This window comes from Drosophila kikkawai, chromosome X, assembly GCF_030179895.1.
Source record: "Drosophila kikkawai strain 14028-0561.14 chromosome X, DkikHiC1v2, whole genome shotgun sequence".
NCBI lineage: Eukaryota > Metazoa > Arthropoda > Insecta > Diptera > Drosophilidae > Drosophila > Drosophila kikkawai.
Window position 1 is genome coordinate 28,164,951 of NC_091733.1, and position 23,473 is coordinate 28,188,423.

At 34.1% G+C, this 23,473-nt stretch overlaps 1 protein-coding gene across 5 annotated transcripts in view; it reads left to right on the plus strand.

The window, feature by feature from the left end:
- Ten-a (tenascin accessory) overlaps window positions 1–23,473 on the plus strand; it is a 176,664-nt gene that overhangs the window by 121,020 nt on the left and 32,171 nt on the right. For 3 of the 5 annotated variants that reach the window (XR_011445486.1, XM_070287770.1, XM_070287772.1), the window contains 5 exons: window positions 1,464–1,673; window positions 3,708–3,893; window positions 9,135–9,281; window positions 10,012–10,219; window positions 12,787–12,813. Coding sequence is in view for 4 of the 5 variants with exons in the window: in XM_070287770.1 (XP_070143871.1) it covers window positions 1,464–1,673; window positions 3,708–3,893; window positions 9,135–9,281; window positions 10,012–10,219; window positions 12,787–12,813 (778 nt within the window). In the remaining variant the exon portion in view is untranslated. The remainder of the gene's footprint in view (window positions 1–1,463; window positions 1,674–3,707; window positions 3,894–9,134; window positions 9,282–10,011; window positions 10,220–12,786; window positions 12,814–23,473) is intronic. The other 2 variants (XM_070287771.1, XM_017168681.3) reach the window with 1 other exon arrangement.

Consider the following 23,473-nt stretch of genomic DNA (forward strand, 5'->3'; position numbering starts at 1 on the left):
AAAAGTAAAATATCAGCAGGCCACAGAAAGAAAAAAAAAAAAAAGAAAAAAGAAAAGAGCGGAAAAAGGAAAGAAAAGTCAAAGCAAAAAAACAAAACAACTGTGGAAAAAAAATTGCAACAACTGCGCAAAATTACCAACTTGAACTAAACTGGAATTTCATTTTAATGACCACTTTCGTACGTGTCTAACATACTAATCATGTCATGTGTGTGTGTGTGTGTATGAGTTGGCCAAAAGGAAAAAAAATAAAGAAAATAGGAGAGAAAGAGGAGAGAGAGGAGGAGCACCTAAGCCAAAGCGCCAAAGCTTTTTGTTTAGCCACGACTGTCACGATTTCAATGCCCCCAACAAATATGGGATATATGGGAGAATATAAGGGAGATTCTATGGAATGATATATAAGAAAATATACAAGAGGATATATAGTATTATATTAGTAAATTTAAGTGACTTTCTATGAGTCTTGTTTTGTATGGGGAATTAAGTGGAAACTATAGAGAAAAGGTAGAATACCCATAGAGAAGGTAGAATCTCCTATAGAAAATGATATTCTTAGGTACAAAAACTGTCACTAAGAATATATATATATTTTAAATAGAGTTTATAGTAAAAAAAACTTTACTAAATCTAATAAAATAGTTATTTTTAGGTAATAGAATCACACGGAATTAATTTGAGCTTGATTTCTTTAAGAATATAAATATTTTCAATAGATTTTACAGTAGAAAACCTTTTTAAATCTAATTAAAAAGTTATTCTTGGGCAATTTATATTTTTAATTATTTTCTTAGTGAAATTAAGCCTTAAATAATTACCAGCCATTAGGTAATTAATTAAAAAATCATTTAATTAAGGAAATAAATATTTTTTTATAGAGTTTACAGTAAAGATTTTTTTAAAAATAAAATATACAAAATATTTTTTATACAATTGAGTTTTCTAGATTTTTTTAAAATAAATATTTAAAGGTTTACAAGTTTAAAAAAAATTATTAAAATATAAATAAAGCTAAAAACATATAAATTATTGAGGAAATATTGCATATAAACCAAGAATAGAGTTTTTTTTAGATTTTTAAAAATTATTATTTAAAGGTAAACAAACTTTAAGGAAATCATTAAAAATAAAGCTAAAATTAGATAAATAATTTAAGGAATAATTAAGACAAGTCCAGACAAAAATTAAAAATAAAGTAGTAACCATAATTTATTTACACCAAAAACAATCCATATATAAAACCTATAAAACCTAGTCTTATAACATATAACCCATAAATCATAACATAACCTCCAAAAGCCTTTACCTTAATCCTTCCCCTTTATAATAAATCCCTTGATCCTGTTACCTATTTTTTGTGTGTTGACTAACAATCGTTTTTGTACTCTTTCTCTCACCCTAAAAACCAAATGCTGACCCTTCAAACCCGACCCTGATGCTGATGATGATGGGAATCAATACAGACGACTGCCTGGACCCACTCTGCTCCGGACATGGCACCTGTGTCGCCGGCCAATGCTACTGCAAGGCTGGCTGGCAGGGCGAGGATTGCGGCACCATTGACCAGCAGGTGTATCAGTGTTTGCCCGGCTGCTCTGAGCATGGAACCTATGACCTGGAGACGGGACAATGTGTCTGCGAGAGGCACTGGACGGGACCAGATTGCTCGCAAGGTGAGTAAATCTCAAACCATAGCTTGTAAACCTCAAATTCCAGAAATTCCTTTTCTCAAAAAATATGTTTAATGTTTTAACTAATGAAAACCTGACACAAAACTACTTTAAAGAAGTCAAAACTTGATTTTAAAATAACTAGAAATTTCCTTCATTTAAAATCCCTGAAAATTTATCAAGAAAACCCTAATTGTGTGGCCTTAAATAGTACAAAAAGACTAAGCAAGGTGGCCCTAAAGCATAGTAGCCATAAAATCAGGTACATATAGCCGGGGTCCAATCACTCTCGAGATCTGTCAGATATATATATATATTGCTACTCCTGGCTCCTCCTGGCGAATATGATGATGTTTTATGGCCACAACTAAACCCGAAATTAGAATGGAATGCTGAGCCATAAAGCCGGGACTTCCAATTAGGCCCACAACCGGGGTCCATAATAATGGAGAGCAGGAACAGGAGCAAAAGCAGGAGATTGGAACAAGAGCAATAGCTGGGGGTCTCAATAAAACAAGCAGCTTATGATGCCACCGAAGGCCAAAGGACACGGACACGTCTCGCTGAGGCACGCACTCCTAATTTGCTTAACTTTTTAGCACCAGAAAGGAGGTAGAAGCCAGGTAGCTAAGGGAGTGAGAGTTTAGGATTCGGTTGGGATGGGGTGCATACTATATAGGATACATATATACACTTTAAAAACAATTTAGAAAAATGTACAATTTAGAAAAAGGTTCCAAAACATTATAAAATTAAGGCATTATAAATATAATTTTTTTAGTATTAATTGAAAGCCAAATTCCACTTATTTTGCTTGTAAATTTTCCATTAAAACCATGGCGAATTTCTTCTAAAATTGATAATACTAAAAATTCCACATGTGTACACTTATAATTCCCAATTGGCTCTAGCATCTTCGGAACCAAGTGACTGGTCTTGGCCAGAGGTAAAGCTAGTTGTGTGCACATGTGGTGTTGTGTGTTTGTGTTATTATATCCATGAGTGCTATTAGATGTGTGCTAAGACTTAGTTGCTCTGAAAGTAAAAGAAATTTTTCCTTAAATTAAGAAAATTTCCCCTAAAAGAAAGCTACTTTTTAGACCGATTTTAGGTTAAGATTTTTACGAGTGTATATATATGGCATTGGGGGTAGCCCACGTTGACGACTCCTGCCTGCGTAATGAAGCAGAGTCTCATAAAAATTCATTATTTATTTAATACGCCAGGTTGGCACTGCCAGAAAAACAAAAAAAGAAAAAGCAAATAAAATAAATTTACGCCTGCTAACAAAAGTCATGTAGTATAGCCAGGGAAAAACAACCCCCCGGAAAAGCTTAGATTATGAACTAAACCATAAATTAAAGCTGGAAGAGAGAAGGGAAAGTGAAGCCACCCCTCAAAAGCAATCTAAAACCAAAAATTCCAAATCAGATTTTTATATCAAAATCAACCTTAAACATATTATTAAGTTCTTTTAAAAAATCTTCAAGAAAATCAACCTTAAATTTATGATTAAGCTCTGGCAAAAATCTTAATTTAAAAGCCATAAAGAATAGGACAAGTCAAGCAAATCATGTCCCAGGCTTCGATCCCTAAAGTAACCCAACATGAAGCGAATGTGTAGCCCGTGAACCAGAACATTTGACCATTTCCAGCTGGGGAAAATCCATGGGAAAAAGTTGCTCTCAGTTGGAAAAGCGTAAAGCGGGAGGAGGAGGGGTGTGAGTCTTGTTAGCAAAGTGTGCCACCACGTAAATGTTACATTTATAATGCTGTTTTTATGGTTCCTCGGTCTCTTCCTGCCCCCTCCCCTCCAGAGACTGTGTCGCCGAGGCTTTAATGAATTTAAATGCGTACATGAACAAATATTTATCACAAGTATATCTGAAAAACAAGCTGTTTGAGTTTAAGAAAGTGTAATTTAATAAGCCAACTTTAATTGGTAGTTAAAATTCTCTAAAAAAATTAATTAAATACCTTTAAATAAAACCTTCTAATTTCTATATTTTTTATTTCTATCTCATTTCCCGTACACAGCTGTCTGCAGTTTGGATTGTGGCCGGAATGGCGTATGTGAGTCCGGCAAATGCCGTTGCAATTCCGGATGGACCGGCAACCTGTGCGACCAGCTGCCGTGCGATTCACGTTGCTCGGAACATGGCCAATGCAAGAATGGCACCTGCGTCTGCTCACAAGGATGGAATGGCCGTCACTGCACGCTGCGTAAGTATACAGATTTTATAGTTTTAGTTTATGATTTAAATGCAGAGAGTGAAAATTGGGGGGAAAACAAATAATTATCAACAAAAATGTATAATTTTAAATATTTAAAAAAATTCTATAACTATTTGCCAATCAGTTAAACAACTTTTATTAAAAATTCAGTAAGAGAACTTTTAGGAAGTAAATAATAAAATTAAATAATAAAGTAAAATGCTGCTAGAATCGCACTAGAATTCCCAAGTTGGAATTTGGCAAAACCTCTAAAAGAAAGAGAGAGGCTGTTTGAGCTGTAAAAGCTATTAAAAAAATCATTGAATATATTAAGAACTCATAAAAAAAAACTATAGAAATTTAATTTTTATATAAGGATTAATTCAAATTAAAATTAAATTGAATTTTTCCGCTAGCATTGCACTAAATTTTTCAAGTAAAAACTTAGCTAAGTGACAGAGAGAGCTACTGAAACGTAAAAGCTTTTAGAGACTTTATAAAAATCTTAATTTAATTTTAATATTTAATTTTTTAAAGAAGTTTACGTAACAGAAATCATGGAAAATATTTAAAAATGTAATTTTTAAAAGAATTTAAAGTCTTGAAATTAAAAAATTAAAAATTAAAAGACAGAGAGAGCTGCTGAAACGTATAAGCTTTTAAATATTTATTTGAAATTATAGAAAATATTAAAAAAAAAATTCAATTTTAAAAAAATTGTAATTCCTAAACATTAAATTTGAATTTTCCTTTTACGTTGTATTAAAATTCTCAAACGGTTTAAGTTATACGAACTCTCAAAAACCCAACAAAAAAGCCTAACAAAACCATAGAAATTTAATTTAAAATTAAATTAAACCTACAACAAAATTAAATTTAATTTTAAAATATTCCCAGCAACACTTGGTTCTGTTTGCTGAACTTGTAGATTTTCCCCAAAACATATTTATTTCCCTGGGGTTGTGGCCAAAAAAAAAAGAAAGAAAAATCGATGGGAAAACAACATTGCGGTGGTGCCTGCAGTTGCCACGCCCCCGCCTTGGCTGTCAATGTTACTGCCGCTGTCGTTGGCTGATTTTAAGTTTTTTTTTTTTTATTTTTTACTTTCATGCTTTTTATCAATTTCTGTTTTTTTTCTGCTTTTTTCGGGTTGATTTTTGCTGGCATTTTGGGTGCTCGATGCACCAAAGTATTTTGTACATGTTTACGCCATTTGCTCTACCAGAAACCCAACCTCTTTTGAATTTTCTCGCCCCCCTGCTTTTCAGGGATTTCCCTCCCAGAGTATTTTCCTTCTCGCTTTTTTTTTTATTTTTTTTGGTTGGCTGAAAGTGCGTTTGACAGTTTTGCCGCCATGACTTAACCATGTTGTTTGAGGCAACCCGAAAAAAAAAACAAGAGCAACAAAGGATACGACTTTCGCCAGGATACAGGCACTGCAGCATGATAAGTAGCTATCGATTGACAGTGATTAAAACTTTAAAAACAAACAGTCATGTTGCAAAAACACATCCAACCGAGGCAGAGAAGCCCCCCTTGGCGATGGCGGCTCAGGCATGCATGTAATGGCATTACGAACCCCTTTTGCTGCCGGGCGCCCCTCTTTATCCTGTTCCGTTTGCTCTGGCTTCCTGCTGCCTGCCCCTCTTGCGATCAACATTTCGTTGACGTGTGCAAAACCAATAAAACTTCCGACGTCATTCAGAGTCACAAGCAATCTTAGTAGACCTCTCTCTCTCCCGGATACTCCTCCTCCTGTTTCCCTGTGTGTTTGTGTGTGTGTCTTCCCCCCTGGGACACTCTTTCAATCGATTCAAGTGGCGCAGGGGCGTGGCTTCAGGGGGGGAGTAACAAGAATACATATGGTATAGGTATAGGTACAGAAGGAGCTATCAGAATCGGTATCTGTGTCTGCGTTTCGCTGTTGTATTTTTAGAAAGTTGCTACTTAACGACTTTTGGGTAAGGGTTGGCCTTAAAAATGAAAAAGATTAAATGTTAAAAATTGTTAAAAATATATTATAAAAAATATTAGTATTGACAACAAAAAAAGGAAAGTTAAATATTACAAATTGTTGAGAAATTGGAAAAAAATATTTAAAAAAAATATATTATTATTTAATTTAGTTAACATTTACAGAAGTAGCAGTTTTAAATAGGTTTTAAATTCAGCTAATAATTATTTTTAATTATTATTTATCAAAAAAAAGGTAAAAAATAAGAAATAGATTTAAAAATGATATTTTTTCTTAAATATATATTTTATATTTTTTTTTAATTAAAAATATTATTTTTATTATTATTTTGAAAATATATTTAAATTTTTTTTTTTTTTTTAATTTATAACCCAATAATATCTAGTTAAAGCCTTTGTATATCTACATATTTAAAAAAAAACCCATTTATAACTTTTTAATGTCTTTCTAAATTTTTCTAAATTAATTTTTTAACAACCCAAAACTAGCCAGAAAATTACTCAGCAAAACAGACAAACATTCATCGCTTTTTGGCTGAGTGGAAGGTCTGTTGCCGGGTCTGCACATGAGCGAGGCACATCCCTGCACAGATTAGTCCTTTCAGCCGAAATGCAGTCGAGTTGCCGCCGACTTCAATGCGGCAGAGTTGATTGAATTCGAAACAGAGATTTCTAGCGAATTACGCGCCACCGAAAACTCCACTCAATTGGCTCTTTTCAAAAAGGGGAAAAGGTGGGGTTTTTAGGGTGTTTCTAGGGCGGTTTTTGGTGGGTTTTTAGGGTGTTTCTAGGATGCTTTTTAGGGGCACACAAACAGACACTCGTAAGCCCCATGCATAGTTGATGTCGTAGTTACATTTAGTTGCCAGATTGCCTCCCCCCTTTTGGCTTCCTTGCCTGTTCTATTCCCATTTCTATCACCCGCCTTCGTCGTCTCATTCAAATATTTACAATGTTTTTCCCCATCTTTTGCCATTTTTTTTTTGTTCTTTTTTTGTATATTTTTTTTATGTTTTGCTGGGATTTTATTATGGATTGTAAAATATGTGCAGAAGTGTGTGTTTTTTGGGGAGATTACAACATTTTTTCAATGGCCAGGCATAAAAAGCGAGGGATTTGTCCGCCGAAAGTGATAAAATAGAGGAGAAATAAGCTCTCTGGGTGGAAAAGCCAAAAATAAAAATAATAAAAAAAATATAAAAAAAATATCCATAAGGGAGGTGAAAAACCTGCAGAGCGCTACTGTGGCTTAAAATAAAAATAATACACAAAAAAACCTGACAAACTTGAACTTTACACAAAAAAAATGAAGAGAAAAACCTAATGGGAATATGAATGGAAAATGCGAGGTTAAAAGTGTAGTCATATATATAGTTTTATATATAAATGGATAGGTATGGATTATGAAAACAATAAACATGCGGTTGGTGGTCTTTTTTTTTGGTTTTTGGGGATCCCTGTATCCTTAAAATGGGCTTTTTATAAGGGAAAAACATGTGGGTTTAAGAGCTTGTACTTTATATTATTTTATATTATTTTTTATGGGTTCTTAAAATAAATTTTAATAAATAGAAAAAGTCTTAAACTTCCTATCTTGGCTTTACTTTCTTTTAGATTTTTTAATAATTTATATAAATATTTAATTAATTGATTGAATAATTCCTTTTTGTCTTGAAAACCTCTTGAAGTATTTTAAAATAATAGCAGAAAAGTGTCTTTCCTTACACTCTCTCCTTTGCCACTTTATATTCCTTACAATTTGAGTTCTTCAATCTCGTTTTAAAATCCATCTTGTAACCCCTAAACTTGGCCATTTCTCTTTGGCCTTTTATAGTTGGTGGTCTAAAATGCAAGTCCACACAGATTTGACAGATTCCCCAACTCCTTTCCAATCTATATACATATATATATAGTATTTGCAACAAGAACACTTGAAGTTATTGCCAATATGTGCACACACAAACACGCACTCAAAAAGAGTGGAGGAGGAGGGGGGTTAGGACTCGAGAGGACCTCGTAAACAGGAAGGCAGTAACAACCGAGGAAGTCATTTTATGCGCCGCAAACTTTTTAACATGCCGGAAGCTGAGTTAGCAGCATTCCCTGGAAATGGGGTGCAAAAGGAGGTGGGGGGAGGGGGGGGGGGGTCTGGGTGAGAATGGGGGCTGAAAAGGGGCTGTGCCGCTTACCTTACCCCATTTTGCAAATGACACATGTCAAGTGACATTAACTTTGCGTCAAATGCTGTCGTGGCACAAACAAATAAAGCCAGAATGATGGTAACAAAAAAAAAAAAAAAACAAGAAAAAAAAGAAAAAAGAAGGCTAAGTTTTGTAAAGAAGAATTTAAGATACTCTGGGAAAATATTCAGATTAAAAAAGAAAATAAAATATAAACAATATAAAATATGAAAAATAAAACAAATTATTTAAATTCTAAAAAAGGCTAGTAAAAGTATTTCAAGAGCTTAAAACTACATTTTAAAAAACAAAAAACTTATATCTAGAATACTCTATAATTTCCAAAACCCAAATGTCTTGCTAAACCTATACATTTTTTCTGAAAAACTTCCATTTTAATAGCTCTTTTAAAGTCTCATTCAGTCTAATGTACCCTTTGGCAGAGTATCCCAACAAAAAAAAAGAGTAAAAATGAGGGCAAATCATCTATCGTTAGGTTACGTTCCGTTGGGTTTTTATGTTTGCCCAACATTTTCGTCGAGCCAAAGGTTAACTGCCACTGAGAGTGAGAGCAAACATCAACATTATTTTTATATTCATGATGTTGACTCTACCCCTCGGTGGCTGGGTGGGTGGAGGAGTTTGGTTTTTCAAATGGAAATACCCGTGTTATCATTCAATTTGAAGCCACTCGATCCGGACAGTTTGCTCTTAATTACAACGAACCATTTTGCAGAAATCTCAGAGCGTTAAATAAAATTACAGCTCACAAAGGACGATTAATTTTTTTTTTTTTTATCTGAGAGGAGGGTGTGTGAGAGGGAAGTCCTTTAGCATTTTAATGAAAACAAAACTTGTAATTTGCAAAAGGCCACACACTTGTCAATTTATATACACATATATATGCAATCATTAATAGCCATTAAAATGCCGTTTTGCATTATTTATTTGGCGTCCAACAATTACGGGAATTAAAATCACTTATGCTACCTACTTTATGGGGCTTTTGTTAAAATTTCTTCAATATATATATATATTAATTCGTATATAAAATATATATAATAATAATAAATAATATATAATATTTTTCACACAGCTGGCTGCGAAAATGGTTGCTCTCGACACGGTCAGTGTACCCTGGAAAATGGTGAATATCGTTGCGATTGTATTGAAGGATGGGCTGGTAGCGATTGTTCAATTGCCTTGGAACTGAACTGCAAGGATAATATCGATAACGATGGCGGTAAGTTGAATAAAAGTGATTTAACATGGTATTTAGTAATTTTTAACAGAGCGTAAAGCAGAGCATTAAGTATAACAATACTTGTGGTGAATTTTGTGCTCATAACAGAGCATTTTGTGCCCATAACAGAGCATTTTACGTGAATAACAGACCTTTTTTTAATCATAAAAGTACTTGTGGCGCATTTTGCGCTTTTATCAGAAAATATTGTGACCATAACATAGCATTTTGTGATTATAACAGTACTAGTAGTGCATTTTCTAATCATAACAGAGCATTTTGTGATCATAACAGAACATTTTATGCTCATAACAGCACTTGTGGTGCATTTTGTGCTCCTAACAGAGAATATTTAGACCATTACAGAGCATTTTGTGATCATAACAGCACTAGTGTTGCATTTTTTAATCATAACAGAGCATTTTGTGATCATAACAGAACATTTTATGCTCATAACAGCACTTGTGGTGCATTTTCTAATCATAACAGAGCATTTTGTGCCCATAACAGACCTAATAACAGCACTTTTGGTGCATTTTGTGCTTCTAACAAAGCATTATGTGCTTATTACAGAACATTTTAGGCTCGTAACAGCACTTGTGGGGTCTTTAACATGACATATTCCGCTCTTAGCTTTTATTTTATAATAAAAACAAGACTTATCATAGTTTTAAAATTCCTAAAAACATAGAATATATCATATATATCTCCCCCTAATTCCCCCCTACAGATGGCATGACCGATTGTTCAGATAGCGAATGCTGCTCTCATCCCGCCTGCTCGGAGCACATCATGTGCCTGTCCTCCAACGATCCCGTGGAGGTGCTCCTCCGTAAGCAGCCGCCCTCGGTGACGGCCTCCTTCTACCAGAGGGTCAAGTTCCTCATCGAGGAGAACTCGGTGCAGTCGTACGCCCACATGGACGAGTACAGCGAAAAGTAAGTGATGCGCCATTGGCCTAAGATCTAGCACCTAGAATATATATATACCCGATATATAGCCTTTATATATATATATATATACATATACGTATGCGTCTGACTCTTAGTGCGCAGGGATCTGAACCATGACCATTGACCATATATATATATAAATCTCAATATATATACGAGAGGGACTCTTGAGTTAACTTTTTCTTCGATCTTTTGAGTTTTTTTTGAGTTTTTGAGTTGCAAACACGGATCGTCTTTATATAGTATATATATATTATATGTAGAGGGTTGCAATTGGAGCACCCCACCGCACACGATCCGGTTTGCGATTGAGAAAATTTTCATTCATTGGAATTGCGTTTGAACTTTTTCCGTTTTCGGTTCTGTGTGTGTTTTCTTTAAGCTTTTACGGGTGCAATGAAGGGAAAAAGCTCAAATTTATTCTGTATGAAGCGCATATATGTATATATAACCAGATATAGTCACCATTTATCCAACTATATATACATATATGGCATTTTTACGTTATGCTTTTACAAACTCAAAAATATATAAAAAAGAAAAACAAAAGAAATCTGTTTTAATTTTAAAACCAAACTTCAACTAAAACACACTTCCAAACTCTAGTCTCAATCAATCAAAAATCAGTCGACAAAAATTTAAAAAAAGAAGTAAAAAAAAAGTCAAGAAGAAGCAAAAGAAATGAAAATCTAAACCCATTCACATTCCCACAATCCCGAACGCCTCTCTCCCCTCAATGAGTCTATCATTTATGCGCTTGAAAAAATATTAAAAAAAAAAGAAGAACTAAACAAAACATAATATTGAGATGAGAATGAAAGAATCTCAAGACAAAATGTTGAATTTTCAAAGTTTTCTTTTCTCTTGTTCCTCTGAGTTCTCTCCCCTCCGTTCCGTTCCGTTTCCGTTTCCGTTCCACTTCTGTTTGTTCCGATTCGATCTCTTTGATTTGATCCTCTGATTTTTCCCAACACAAAAGAAAAAAAAAGAAAGAAAGAAAAGAGGAAAACCGAAATTTTCCTAGTTTGAGCTTTTTCTTTTCTTGCCTGAATGGGAAATGCAAAGCCAAGAAGATAAGTGAAGAAAAAAGAAAAGAAAAAATATGCCCGAAAATAAGAAAAGAAACTCACAAAAAGATGTATACTTTTCCATAGTTTTCCAAAACCAAAAATTACTTACTCTCTCTCTCTCTCTCTTCAGTTTTTTCTCCCTTGAGTTTTTTCGAATTTTCCGGGTTGTACTTTTCATTTTCATTCCTTTCTGCCGCCTCATTTCTCTCATTCTCTCGAACTCTCTCTGTCTCTCTCTACATGGAGCAAGAAAAATCTGAAATATTTGACGAGAAAAAGCGAATATATAATGATAGCACTTCATTGAGTATGTGTGTTGTCTAGTGTAAACCTCCTTGTGTTCGTCTAACCCCAAAAAAAAAAATATATAAAAAAAAAGTACTAAATATATATAAAAGAAAATAAAACCAAAAACAAATGATATAGAAACGAGTTAAAAACCTACAGAAGAAAGGTATAAGTAAGTGGCCAGATCGATCTATATAAGTGTTACGACTAAGAACCAGACCTAGCTACATTATCGATAGTTTTCTTTAACTTTGATTTGCTTTCGTTTCGTTTCCTTAAGCTTCAGATTAGTCTGTCATTGTGTTCTATATATATATACAATATATAACTTGATATAGCGTGTCTCTTGAGTTGTTGCTATGATTTCGATTCTGATTTATAAAGACCCCCCGAAACCTACGCCGATGCGAAGACCAAGAAGAGAGGATTCCCCAAAAAAAAAAGTAAACTTTTAAACTGAGGAAGACCGATGAGCGAAATTGATTTTAAGTTTAAAAACTTTTGTTTCCAATACCCCCGTTTCCCCTATGGTTTCCTCTTCATTTCGTTTCGTTTCTGTTCCGTTTCCGTTTCCGCCTGAGTTGAGCATTTTTAACCAACTAACCATACTAAAACCAACCAAGATGATGTGTCAGTTAACCCGAAGATGCCCGCTGAACTCCGCCTTCGCCTTCGCCTTCGTCTCTGTCTTCGTCTACGTCTCATCATCCGACTAAGTGTGTTTGTCAAATGTGTTCTTTTCCGTTTGTTTCTCAGCGTTTTTCCGTTTCGTTACCAGTTTGTTTTCCGTTTCGTTCCCTTTTCGTTTCTATTTTTCGGTTCACTAAGCTATGAAAGTACAAATCTCCACTTTAGGTATGCTAAAAGTTAAACAAAAAAAAGGAAAAATTATTACCAATTGTTAAGCAATATCAAAGTTTGATCAATTCGTTAACGAAACGCATTTTTGTCTTTTGATTTCTTTTTTATTGTCCTGTCAATTAATTGTGTACTGTCCTACTCTGTTGCTGTGGCTCGATACCTTCATGTTGTGTGCTAAACCAAACAAAAAAAAAACCAAAAAATCAAAAATCCAAATCAAATTTCAACACCAAATCAATGTGCATTTCCCACATGCAAAAACCTAAAAAAAAAAAAATATATCAAATCAAAAAAAAAAAAAAAAATCCTACGTTTCAACCCGTGAATTTGTAGTCTCTTCTGGAGCTCGTTCACACCTTGGTAAGTCAAAAAAAAAAAAAAACAAAACACTAAAAAAAAATGGAAACACAGACGTACAAAGTTTTTTTTTTTTGGAAAAAGAAAAACCAAAAAAAAGTATCCAAGAAATCTATGTTACAGTCGCATCTTCTTCAGTTTATTCTGAATTTTTTACGTTTCCCTCATCCAATCGATCCATTTATCCATCCACACGAATGCATCGAGTTTTGTTTGTTTTCGCCTTTGGTTTTCATTCCGTAAAAAATGCATCCCCCAAAAAAAAATATCACAAACAGACACACGTCACACTCAAGACAAAAAGTAGGTTTCATCTTTGTCCCAAATGTTTTCCCTGAAAAATATATTTAAAATGGATTTTTAAAGCCTTAAAATTTATAATTCTTTAACGAAATCTCTTAAAAAAATCCAAAAATTCGCCTAAAATGAACTTTAATTTAAAGCAAAAGTCTGCCTTAAATATATCGTTTCTGTAATTGCATTATAATTGTATTCCTAAAAAAAAAAAAAAACGTAACCAAAATCACCCTCTGCACCTGCCACTATTTTTGTTGATTTTAAATTACATTTCAACACACACAAACACAGAACACAACCGGGAACCGCAAAAATACAGAAAAACAGAGATCGAAAAGTCAACAAATCATTCATGTAAATAAAACACGACAACAAGAGTAAAGACAAAACAAAAAAACATAAAACATAAAGCATTAATAAAAAAAAAACTGTAACAACGGAAAAATGCATTCATAATTTTTATATCTCACCGACACAAGCACGCCCTCACATACACACACTTACACACACACACAGCCAGACTCTAAAAAAAAATTCAAAAAAATATGCATATCATGAGTATGTTTTTCTCACATATATTTACATATAAATATATTTTTATTTTCACATTTAATTTCCATCGTTTTTTCCGTTGGCATACTTTGTAGGGCAAAATGAGAGAATTGAGAATAATCGAATCTCTCGATATATCTATATATATATATACCATATATATGAATAATTGTATGTGTTATGTGTACCGTGTCTATATGTGTATTATGTTTGATTTCTGTTTGTGTTTTTTTTTTTCGTTTTCCTTTTTGCCAGCCGATCAACCAATCAAGCGATATATTAACATTCATACTAACCCATTCATACGATTTATGATTTTTATCGATTTTTAATCGATTTCTAATCGATTTTTATCGATTTGTATCGATTTTTATCGATTTGTATCGTTTGTTTTTCATCGTTTTTTTTTTTGGCATGCGAGCTTCGACTTGTTTCTGTTTCTCCCAAGGTTCTTCACCATTCACACCTTTTCTCTCACTCTCTCTCACCACAAGTTATGGTCCCCCGATCGCCTTTTACAAATAAATTAATAAATTATTTATAAATTATTTTTTTTATTTTTACATTCTCCATCTCCCCCGTCATCATCTTTCTCTCTCTCTCTCTCTCGAATCTCTCTGTGATCTTACGTTTTCCTTTGTTTTCATTTGATTTTTGATCAAAGCTTTTTATGGTAAAAACAAATCTCATCAAAAATTAAATTAAATAAATGATATATATGAATCACTTTATGAGTTTACCGATTATCTCTGTTGATGTTTTGTTAACCAAACGAAAAAAAAAAAAAAAAAAAAAAGAATTAAGTATACAACAAACTACTTGTTCGATCTACCAGTTTAGGCAACCAAAATAAATATAAAAAAACCAGGTCAAAAAAAGCAGCAAAGAAAAAAGAGAAAAAAACAATCAAAGCTAATAAAAAAATGCAAGTAAAACGAAAGAAACAATATCTGTATATCCTTATATGTTATCACTCGAAAAAAATAACAAAAGAAAAAAAAAACATCCCTACAAAACCCCCAAACGTATCCCTAAATGTCCCAATTGTCTGCGTCTAAGCCATTTGTTTATATGTTTTCCAAATACAACGAAACTCACCCACACACACACATACATCCATCCATCCGCTCCAAGAAAAAAAAGAAAAAAAATAAAAATATAAATCAAAGTTAAAAAAAAAAAAGAAAAGGAAGAACAGAAAATTCTTTTACAAACAATTTTTAAATGCAAATTATACCATCAGGTTTTTCATTTTGAAATAATTATTATTTATTGTTGGAATATGTATATATTTACAAAATATATATACATATATATTATATATTTATTTTTGTGATATTTTTCACGAACTCGAAAATATTAATAAATATTTTTAAACCTCGGCAACTACCGAGGCCTTGAATGCCCTTGCAGAAGTCCCTTTGTCTTATTTTCTATGAGGGGTTTCACTTGTATATTTGTTATAAATTAATAAATATATAAATTAAATAAATAAATTTATTATCTGAATAAATTTATTATTAATTTATAAATTATTAAACTTTTAGATCTTTAAAACTCTGCTAATTTACCCAGGAATTTAATTTGTATAAAAAGAGATGCTAAAAATGTGTCACCATCATCCATCTCTATAAATTGTAAAAAATGTGGAAAATTGTGGAAAATTAATAGAAAAAGCTGACAATATGAATGCATATCATTTGCAAAAAAACAGCAACATTAAGTTAATGAACAGTTTTCACGGGCCGAGTTATCCGATACGACTTTTGAGCCTGGCCCAAATGAACTTTAACGGATTTTTATTAAATTAATGAAGTGATTTATCAGACACTATTTTTATGTGCAAAAAAATTTTCTTCAAGAAAGGGGAAATATTTATTTAAAGTTTATATACATTTTTTGGGTTAAATAAGCTGCACTTTAGACTCTTGGAATTAATTTCTTGGGCGAGAAAAATATAAATATATTTCAAAAAACATTTTAAAAATTTCATTTAAATTAGAAAAATTTCTTGAAGATAGGAAAAGTTAAATATCATTCTGAAAAAATATTTAAAAATAATAAGTAACTACAAAATCTTTCAATATTTTACAAATTCTTATTAAATTAGACTTGAACTATTATTTTCAGAATATTTTTTATAACCTAAAATAATTAATCTATATAAGAAAATTCTAGATTTTATATATTTTCCCAAAGTATTTCCTTGTAAATACTCTGATAATTTATTTTAACAAAGTCACATAAAATATAATAGCAGAAAATGATAAATCCCTAGAAACTCAACCCCTAATTAGACACAAAATATATCTGGGAATCTGGGAATATATATTTTAAGTGGAAAATAATGACACTTTTTTGTATGTGTGTGGAAATAACCTGCTGCTGATGATGATGCCATGGAAACTGGGTGACTTTGTTGTCCTGTTTTGTCCTGTTTTGGGCTGAGATTGCTGTTTTTCTTGCCGCTTGCCGCTCCGATAAAGCGAAATCCAAGTAAAATGCGATACGGGCGTGTCATGGGTTTTCCTGGCTGGGGGGGAAAATGTGCAGGAAAAAGGGGTTCTGTTTTGGGGTGCAAGGCTGCCGCCGTTGTCAACGTCTTCGTCTTCGTCTTTGCCATTTTGGGCCGTCTTTGTCTGCTGTTTCATCCTTAGTCCTGGGTCCTGCCTCCTGGCTTCTGGCTTTCCCTCTCCCCACCCCCTTTGTGTGTCCTCTTTTTTGCCTTTTGTAGCGCTCAAGTGGCATCGTTGAAAAGGGGGACGGCTTTTTGGGTATGGGGGAACAAAGGTCCATTGTGAAAAGTTTTCGCTACTTGCAGCAGCGGCAAATGCAAAAAACTGTTAACAATAGAAATAATACAGGAGGAGGGTGGAGGGGAGGGTAGGAAGAAAACCCCCAAGAGGGGGCGAGGGACGAAGAACGAAGGACTACGAACGAAACAGGAAGCAGGCATAACCAGAACGGAGACTTGGCCAGAGTCAAAAGTTGAGCAGCAGCGGCAGCAACAACGTTGGCTAAAAATTAAACAATAAACAATGGCGGGGAGCGACTATAGATTACTTCCTGTTTTGGCTGAGCAAAAAAAAAAAAAAGTATAGAAAAAAAGTACAAAAAAAAGCAAAGTTAACCCAAGAAAATACAAGTAAAAAATGGCCATAAAAAATAGGGGGACAGAGTGGGTTAAGCTTGGTGTTTGGGGATGACAGCCAGACAGGCAGCCTGTTTAGGTGTGGCTAGTTTGCCCGCTTAAGTGGTTTTCCACTTCCCCCCCCCCCCTAGATTTTCCACCTCCCTTTGGATTTCCCTCTTCCTTGCAGACTTTTTCCCTGCACATTTGTGTATGCAAATCAAGTTGTCTGCTAAACTGATTAGTGTCAACTTGCTTGGCAGTCATCAAGTGGCTACTGGAGAATGTCGCGCTCTGGTTGGGGTTTTAGGGTTGTGTCGCGGACATCCTTTCTACTCCTCCTCCCTGAGCTCCTGCTAAGCTGCCCTCGTTTTTTTCTGCGGTTCCAGCGCTTAACTGTCAAGTGTCGTAAGCGCTTGATCCTTGATCTTGGGCTAAAGCCAAAAAGACGAGGAAAAAGGGAGAAAAGCTGGAAATATAAGAAAATAAAACGGAAAAAGAGCTTTTAAGAAGATTTTCCACTTTCTTAAGGGATCCTTTTGGAGTTTTTCCTATAAGAAAATGCTCACTTGACCTCTAGTGTTGAGATAAATTCCAATTTCTTATAAGGAAAAAGGAATTAAATTATTAAATTAGATTTTTCTACTTTCCCAGATTTTTCTGTGGCTGCCAGAATTTACTTGGATTATTTTCCCCATTTATTTGCCTTTGTTTTCTAGTTTGAGATATAAAGTAAATAAATTAAAAAGTCACCTTTAGGAATATTTCTGCAGGCTTTTTCACATGGCTTTTCTTGTCTTTATACCTCTCTCTCCCACTCTCTCTGTCTCTTTCGCTTATCGCCAAAGGGAAAATGCAGAAAAACAAAGGGAAAGGTAGAGAGAGAGAAATTTACAGCATACAAGTTGCACATAAAACAAAATTAATACACGGTTTGGAGAACAAAGTGATAGTGGAAAGCCGGAAAATTAAGGTGAAAATAAATAGAATTAATAAAAATATAAAATAAAGAAGTTAAACAAGAAAAAGATTTAACCAAAACGTTAAAACAAAATTTAAAAGTAAATTTAAATTTAAATATTTAAAATAAAATAATTAAAAATTAAAAATGAAATTTAAATTTAAATATTTAAAATAAAACAAAATACAAATTAAATTAAATTAATATATTTAAAATAGGAAACTTTAAAAGCGTACCTTGGGCTTATTAAATTAAAAAATAATGAATTCTTTAAGATTTAAAAAATTATCTCATAATTAAATTCTCCCAAATACAATTAAAAATTGAAAATACTCCCAATTTAAGCTAATAAAATTGCTTAAAAAGTGTATAGTATTTATTTGCTCCCCTTAAAAAAATCAAAAATGCCTTTTATGCCTACTTTCCATACTTTTACCGTAAACTGTGGCATACTTTTCCGCGTTAATATCGCTGAACTTTGCTGTCATCCCGTGTTTCCGGCTTTGGCTTCTTTGTAAATATTCGAAATTCATATGTTACATTCATACATTTATATATATATTTATATTCCTATAAGCCCTATATATGTGGTATATATACACAGACATGGCTTGATCGCTGCCAACTTTATGCCAAAGTCCATATATCCCCCGAGTTTCTCCTCCTTTATCCCTGCAAAAAAAAAAATGAAGGGAAAATGGTTAAAAAAAAGCTATGAGAAATTCGCGGAATTTCGCTGCAGTCGCACAAAAAGCAGCGAGGAAAAGCGAGGGAAAAGCGTAGAGTAGAAAAAATGTTGGGCAAAAAAAAAAAAAGACGCAAATATGTCGACGGTAGAGGAAACATTCGGTGGGCTGGGAATCGTAGTTTGCCATAGTTATGGTCTGCGGTTGTAGGATCCATATCCGTATCCTGTCCCTAGCCTAGCCCTGTGTGTGTGTTTGTGTGTGTGTGTGTGTGTGCACTCAATATAATTTAATATTTTTCGATAGCAACACAACAACGGCAGCTGAAAGTAATTACTTTTATGTGAGATTAGATATATTTATGTGTTGTGTGCAGCGGCGAGCTCTGTGCTAATTCGACATCAGCGCAAAATTTTTAATGGCCTGCAGAGTTGGCCCTAAAAAAGTAGGATATATATATACGTATACCATATATAGTGAATGTATATATCCCTCTTAGTCCATACATTTTTGTGGCATTCTTTTTGTGACCCTCGTCGTCGTCGTCGTCTCCATTGCATTTAAGTGAAGTGCAAACTGCGAAACTGCAAAACTACAAAACTGGCTTTCGTGTGGTGGCCACTATAATGGCTTCATATAACTGTAAAATGTATGAGCTATATAGGATATATCCATGTGTGTGTGTGTGTGAGTTGTGAGAAATGAGTGTGCCTTGTTGTGGGTGGATTGCATGCGCGCCATTGCGGCAAAAGTTGATGAAAACTGTTTTGATTGCGGTGTATAAAATGAAGGCAATATCCAGGGACCTTCACCCACCACCCCCCTTTTCTTCAGGTGCGGAATGATTATGGGGCGGAAATGGAAATGGAATGGAATAATCGCCAGGCGATTCTTGGAAGTATTTATTTATTAACCCCCCCCCCCCCCCCTCCTTCGAGGGCAGTGGCAGTGACAGAAAGCTATAGATAGTTGCTAGTAGTTTTTAGATTAATTTTAAACTGGGCCTGATAAGGTGGAAATAAAAAGGGAATTTACTTTGTAAGAAAATTGATAGAAAATTAGCCAAGATTTTCTATCAAGATTTTCTACCAAGATAGACTATCAAAACCTATTTTTTCTGTAGATTTCTGCTCTTTGAAGGAAATTTTCTTTATAAAATCTAATCTTTTGTAGAAAATTAGACAAGATTTTCCAGGAAATTAAAAGACAAAACTAGAAATATGGGATTGTATAACAGTTTTTTTTTAAGAGACTACCAAAACCTATTTTTTCTATAGATTTCTGCTCTGCCCAAATGGATTATTTAGGGTCTTGGATCAAATTTTAGTTTGAAGGAAATTTTCTTTATAAAATCTAATCTTTGATCGAAATTTAGCCAAGATTTTTCAGGAAATTTAAAGACAAAACTATAAATGTAGGAATGTATAACAGTTTTTTTTTACAGACTACCAAAACTTGTTTCTCTCATTGATTTTTGCTCTCCTTAAATTAATTTAAATTTATAGAGAATTTATTTTGTAAACTCTAAACTTTAATTGAAAATTCCCCAACACAATAGATTTTCCAGGAAATATATAGAAAGAACACTTTTTGATTTGTTATATTTGGATATATTTTTGTATCAATTATTAAGGTTTCCTAGCTCCAATTTAAATGGTAGATAAAAATCTTGATCTGAAATTGTCTCAGTGTATAAAAACATGCTTTAAGTAAGCATTTTCCCACATTTTATCCCCCGTTTTTCAGTTGTTTTTAACGCCAGGCTCTTTTATATATATATATATATCCCCCTTTTTTTTGGCACAAAACATTCGATCCATTTCATTGCCAGGTGGCAAAAGGTGGCGACTGTAATCTTCTTAGGGACAAAAGTGTCATGCAATCTACTACTCCGACTCCGACTCCTCTTCGTCCTGGCCTTAACCCCTTGGTGACCAGGTTTTCCCAGGGAAAAACTCTGCTGCTGCCAAATGAAATTTGTTTTGTGTGCATCAAATTGAACAGCCAAAATGTGGAAAGCGTAGATATGCTTTTCCGGGGCATGTCTCTTGCTTTCCCTCTGTGTGTGTGTGTGTGTGTGTGTGCTTTGTGCCGCCGCCAGGTGGCGCCAGCTAATCTGTAATGAAAAACTGAGAAGGAAAACCCCCCCTCTCCGAAACGAAACGAAAACTAAATGGAAATGCTCGGGTGCCAATGAATGGCATTTTATGCAGGCGAAAGAGAGAGAGGACCTCCTCTCTACCCCCCTTAATTTTCACCCGAGTTGCTTACTTAAAGCGACGACACATGGCATGGCATTTACATATATCGTCTCTATCTTGGACTTATGCCAGGCTATACCCCCCCTCTCCCCCTTGGATTTCCCCTGTATTTGTGTGCAGCTTTTATGCAAATTTACAAAGTGCAAATTACACGCTACTAAAGGTTTTCTTTTCCTCTCTCTCTCTCTCTCTCTCTCTGGAAAGCGAGTGTGTGTGTGTGTGTGTGAGTGTGTGTGTGCTGGTAAATGGCAAACTTAAAAATTCTATTCAAACTTTTCCATACACGCCACACGGCCTTTGTGCAAGTGTCCCTATTTTTTTTTTGTTAGCTGCTGCAACTCTTCTCGGCTCCATTCTGGGCACCTTTTCATCCAACCCTCGCCCTAAAGGCTGCTATTTATTTATAATGTGTAAGGCATCATCTTTGGGTACTATGGGGTTAAGAGGGGGTGCGATTTATATTTTTTAAATATTTTTAAAGACACATTATAAGCTCTCAAAAAGTTTAAAAGTGTAAAAATAATTTTTAACTTGTAGCAAAAATATTTAAAACCAAATTGTTAAGAGAAAAGTTAGATATTTCTTTAGATTTTTATTTAAAATAATATTAAAATATTAAATAATAATATTAAATTTTTTAATATAAGTATTTTTAATATTATAACACAATTTATAAAAACAATATAGATTTTCTTTAAAATTTATATTTAAAAAAAAATGAAAACATTAAATATTATATTTTCTAACTAAATTTCTTAAAGAAAATATAGATTTTCCTTGAAATTTATATCTTAATAATTTTGTTCCCTTTTTAAAACTCTTCACAACAAAGACTTGAAGTGAAAATAACATTTAATTGTGGAAAAGCCAGCATTTGTGTCCATTGTGACCGCTTTTTCCCGCCTAAACTCCTTTCTTTTTCTGCTTTTTTCCTGTTTTCCTATTTTCCTTACTCCTTTTTTGCACTTTTTTTCCGCCTTTTAATGAAAAAGGCGCAAGATGCAAACAGAAAAAAGAAATGGCAAAAGTGCAGGAAACATTTCATCAGGCAGGCCAAACAGAGCCCCTCCTGGTCCTGGTCCTGGTCCTGGTCCTGGTCCTGGCATCTCGCTACATAAAGCACATTTATCGTGGTTACAAAAGCGTAAAAGAAAAGTGTGGCCCAGGGTTTTTCGCCAGAAAAATGTTTCAAAAACTGTTTCAGGCTAAATGAACATAAAGCGAGGAGCCACCGTCTCTTCTCTCTGGCTTTTGTTTTTGTTGCCGCCGCAGCAGCAGAAGCAGCAGCTTCCGTCCTGTGGGCGTCATGAAAATAAAGCCAAATTAAAATTATATCCTCTTCTCTCAGTGTGGGTGAAGGAGAGTGTCTCTCTGTGTGTGTGTGTGTCCCCTTTGTATGCACAAAAGTCAACTAAGTCGTGCTCAATTTTTATGATGGCAAGACGACGATGCCGTTAAGTGAAGGAGAAAGGGTAGTCCTGAGACTTAAGGATACCCTGTAAAATATATTAAAATATTTGTAAATATTTTTAAAGCTTTAAAATTATTTAAAAAAATATAGAAAAATAAGACAATATATAAACAGAAAAATATTTAACTTAACTTTTGAGAAGAAAAATCTCGAAAATTTAAGGTTAAAATCAAGTAATTTTTATAGGACACTTGAGGATACCCTGAAAATAATATTAAAATATTTTTAAATATTTTAAAAGCCTTAAAATATATTAAATATACCCAGAAATCCCTTAAAATCAAGTAATTTTTCTGCCTCGGTATCCCCTACCTTCCCAAAACTTAATATTGGGATTTGAGAATACCCAGTAAATTATAGAAAATATTTATAAATAGTTTTTAAGCTTTAATATACTTTAAACTTTAATTTTAACTACAAAAATCCTTTAAATTGAAGCCTAAAATCAAGTAACCTCCCTCTCAAAACCTAATATACCCTTCCAAAAAAAAGGATCTTGAGCTTGGCCTGGCGGTGCAAATGAATGGCAGCCCAGCAGCCGCTTTATGAATGGCCACAAAAATCCACTCAAAGGACACACCCACTCCAAAACACTCGCTGACTCGTCGTCGTTGTCGTCGTTGCTACTCCGCTGTCTGGCGGGGATTCCCTCTAAAATAGCAGTAAAAAAAAGAAAGAGAGAGAGACAAAAAATTTACGAAAAGAAAAGAAATTAAATGCACTTCCTTTATGCGCGAGAGCTTCTCTCATATTTTCCAAGCCCAGCCTTCCCTCCGGGGGCTTTTCCTCGCTTTTCCACTCCCACGCTAATAATGGAAGTGCACTTTTGACACAAAAGGTGCAGTGGCGACAATGCCGGGCGGGCTCCGTTTTTGGGAAGGTCCCTCCTCCTTCTCCTCCTCCTTGCCAGCAGCCTTTGTTGCCTTTATTGCTCATTCGCTGCAAGGGCGATTAGTTGGGTGGAAAGGGGAGGGGGGAGAGGAAAAGCCAAGCCAGATTAGAACATTTTTGCGGCATGGCTTTCTCTCCTTGGGATAAATGCCTTTTATTGCCTCATAATTTTTGAGAGTGCCCTTTGCCGATAATGCTGATTACGTTTGGCTGATTGAAAAGATTGAAAAGCAGAGGAAAATGTCTACAAATATTCCCTTTTTTCTTAATGGAAAATATTTCAAAACTAAAATGAAATCCTAAACCCACAAATTAACACTTTTTTTTGGCAAGAAAATATTGCTCATACGTAGGTACATACATTTTGTGGGTCTCCCTCTCCTTCTCCTTCTTTTAGTTAGCAACAAAATCAAA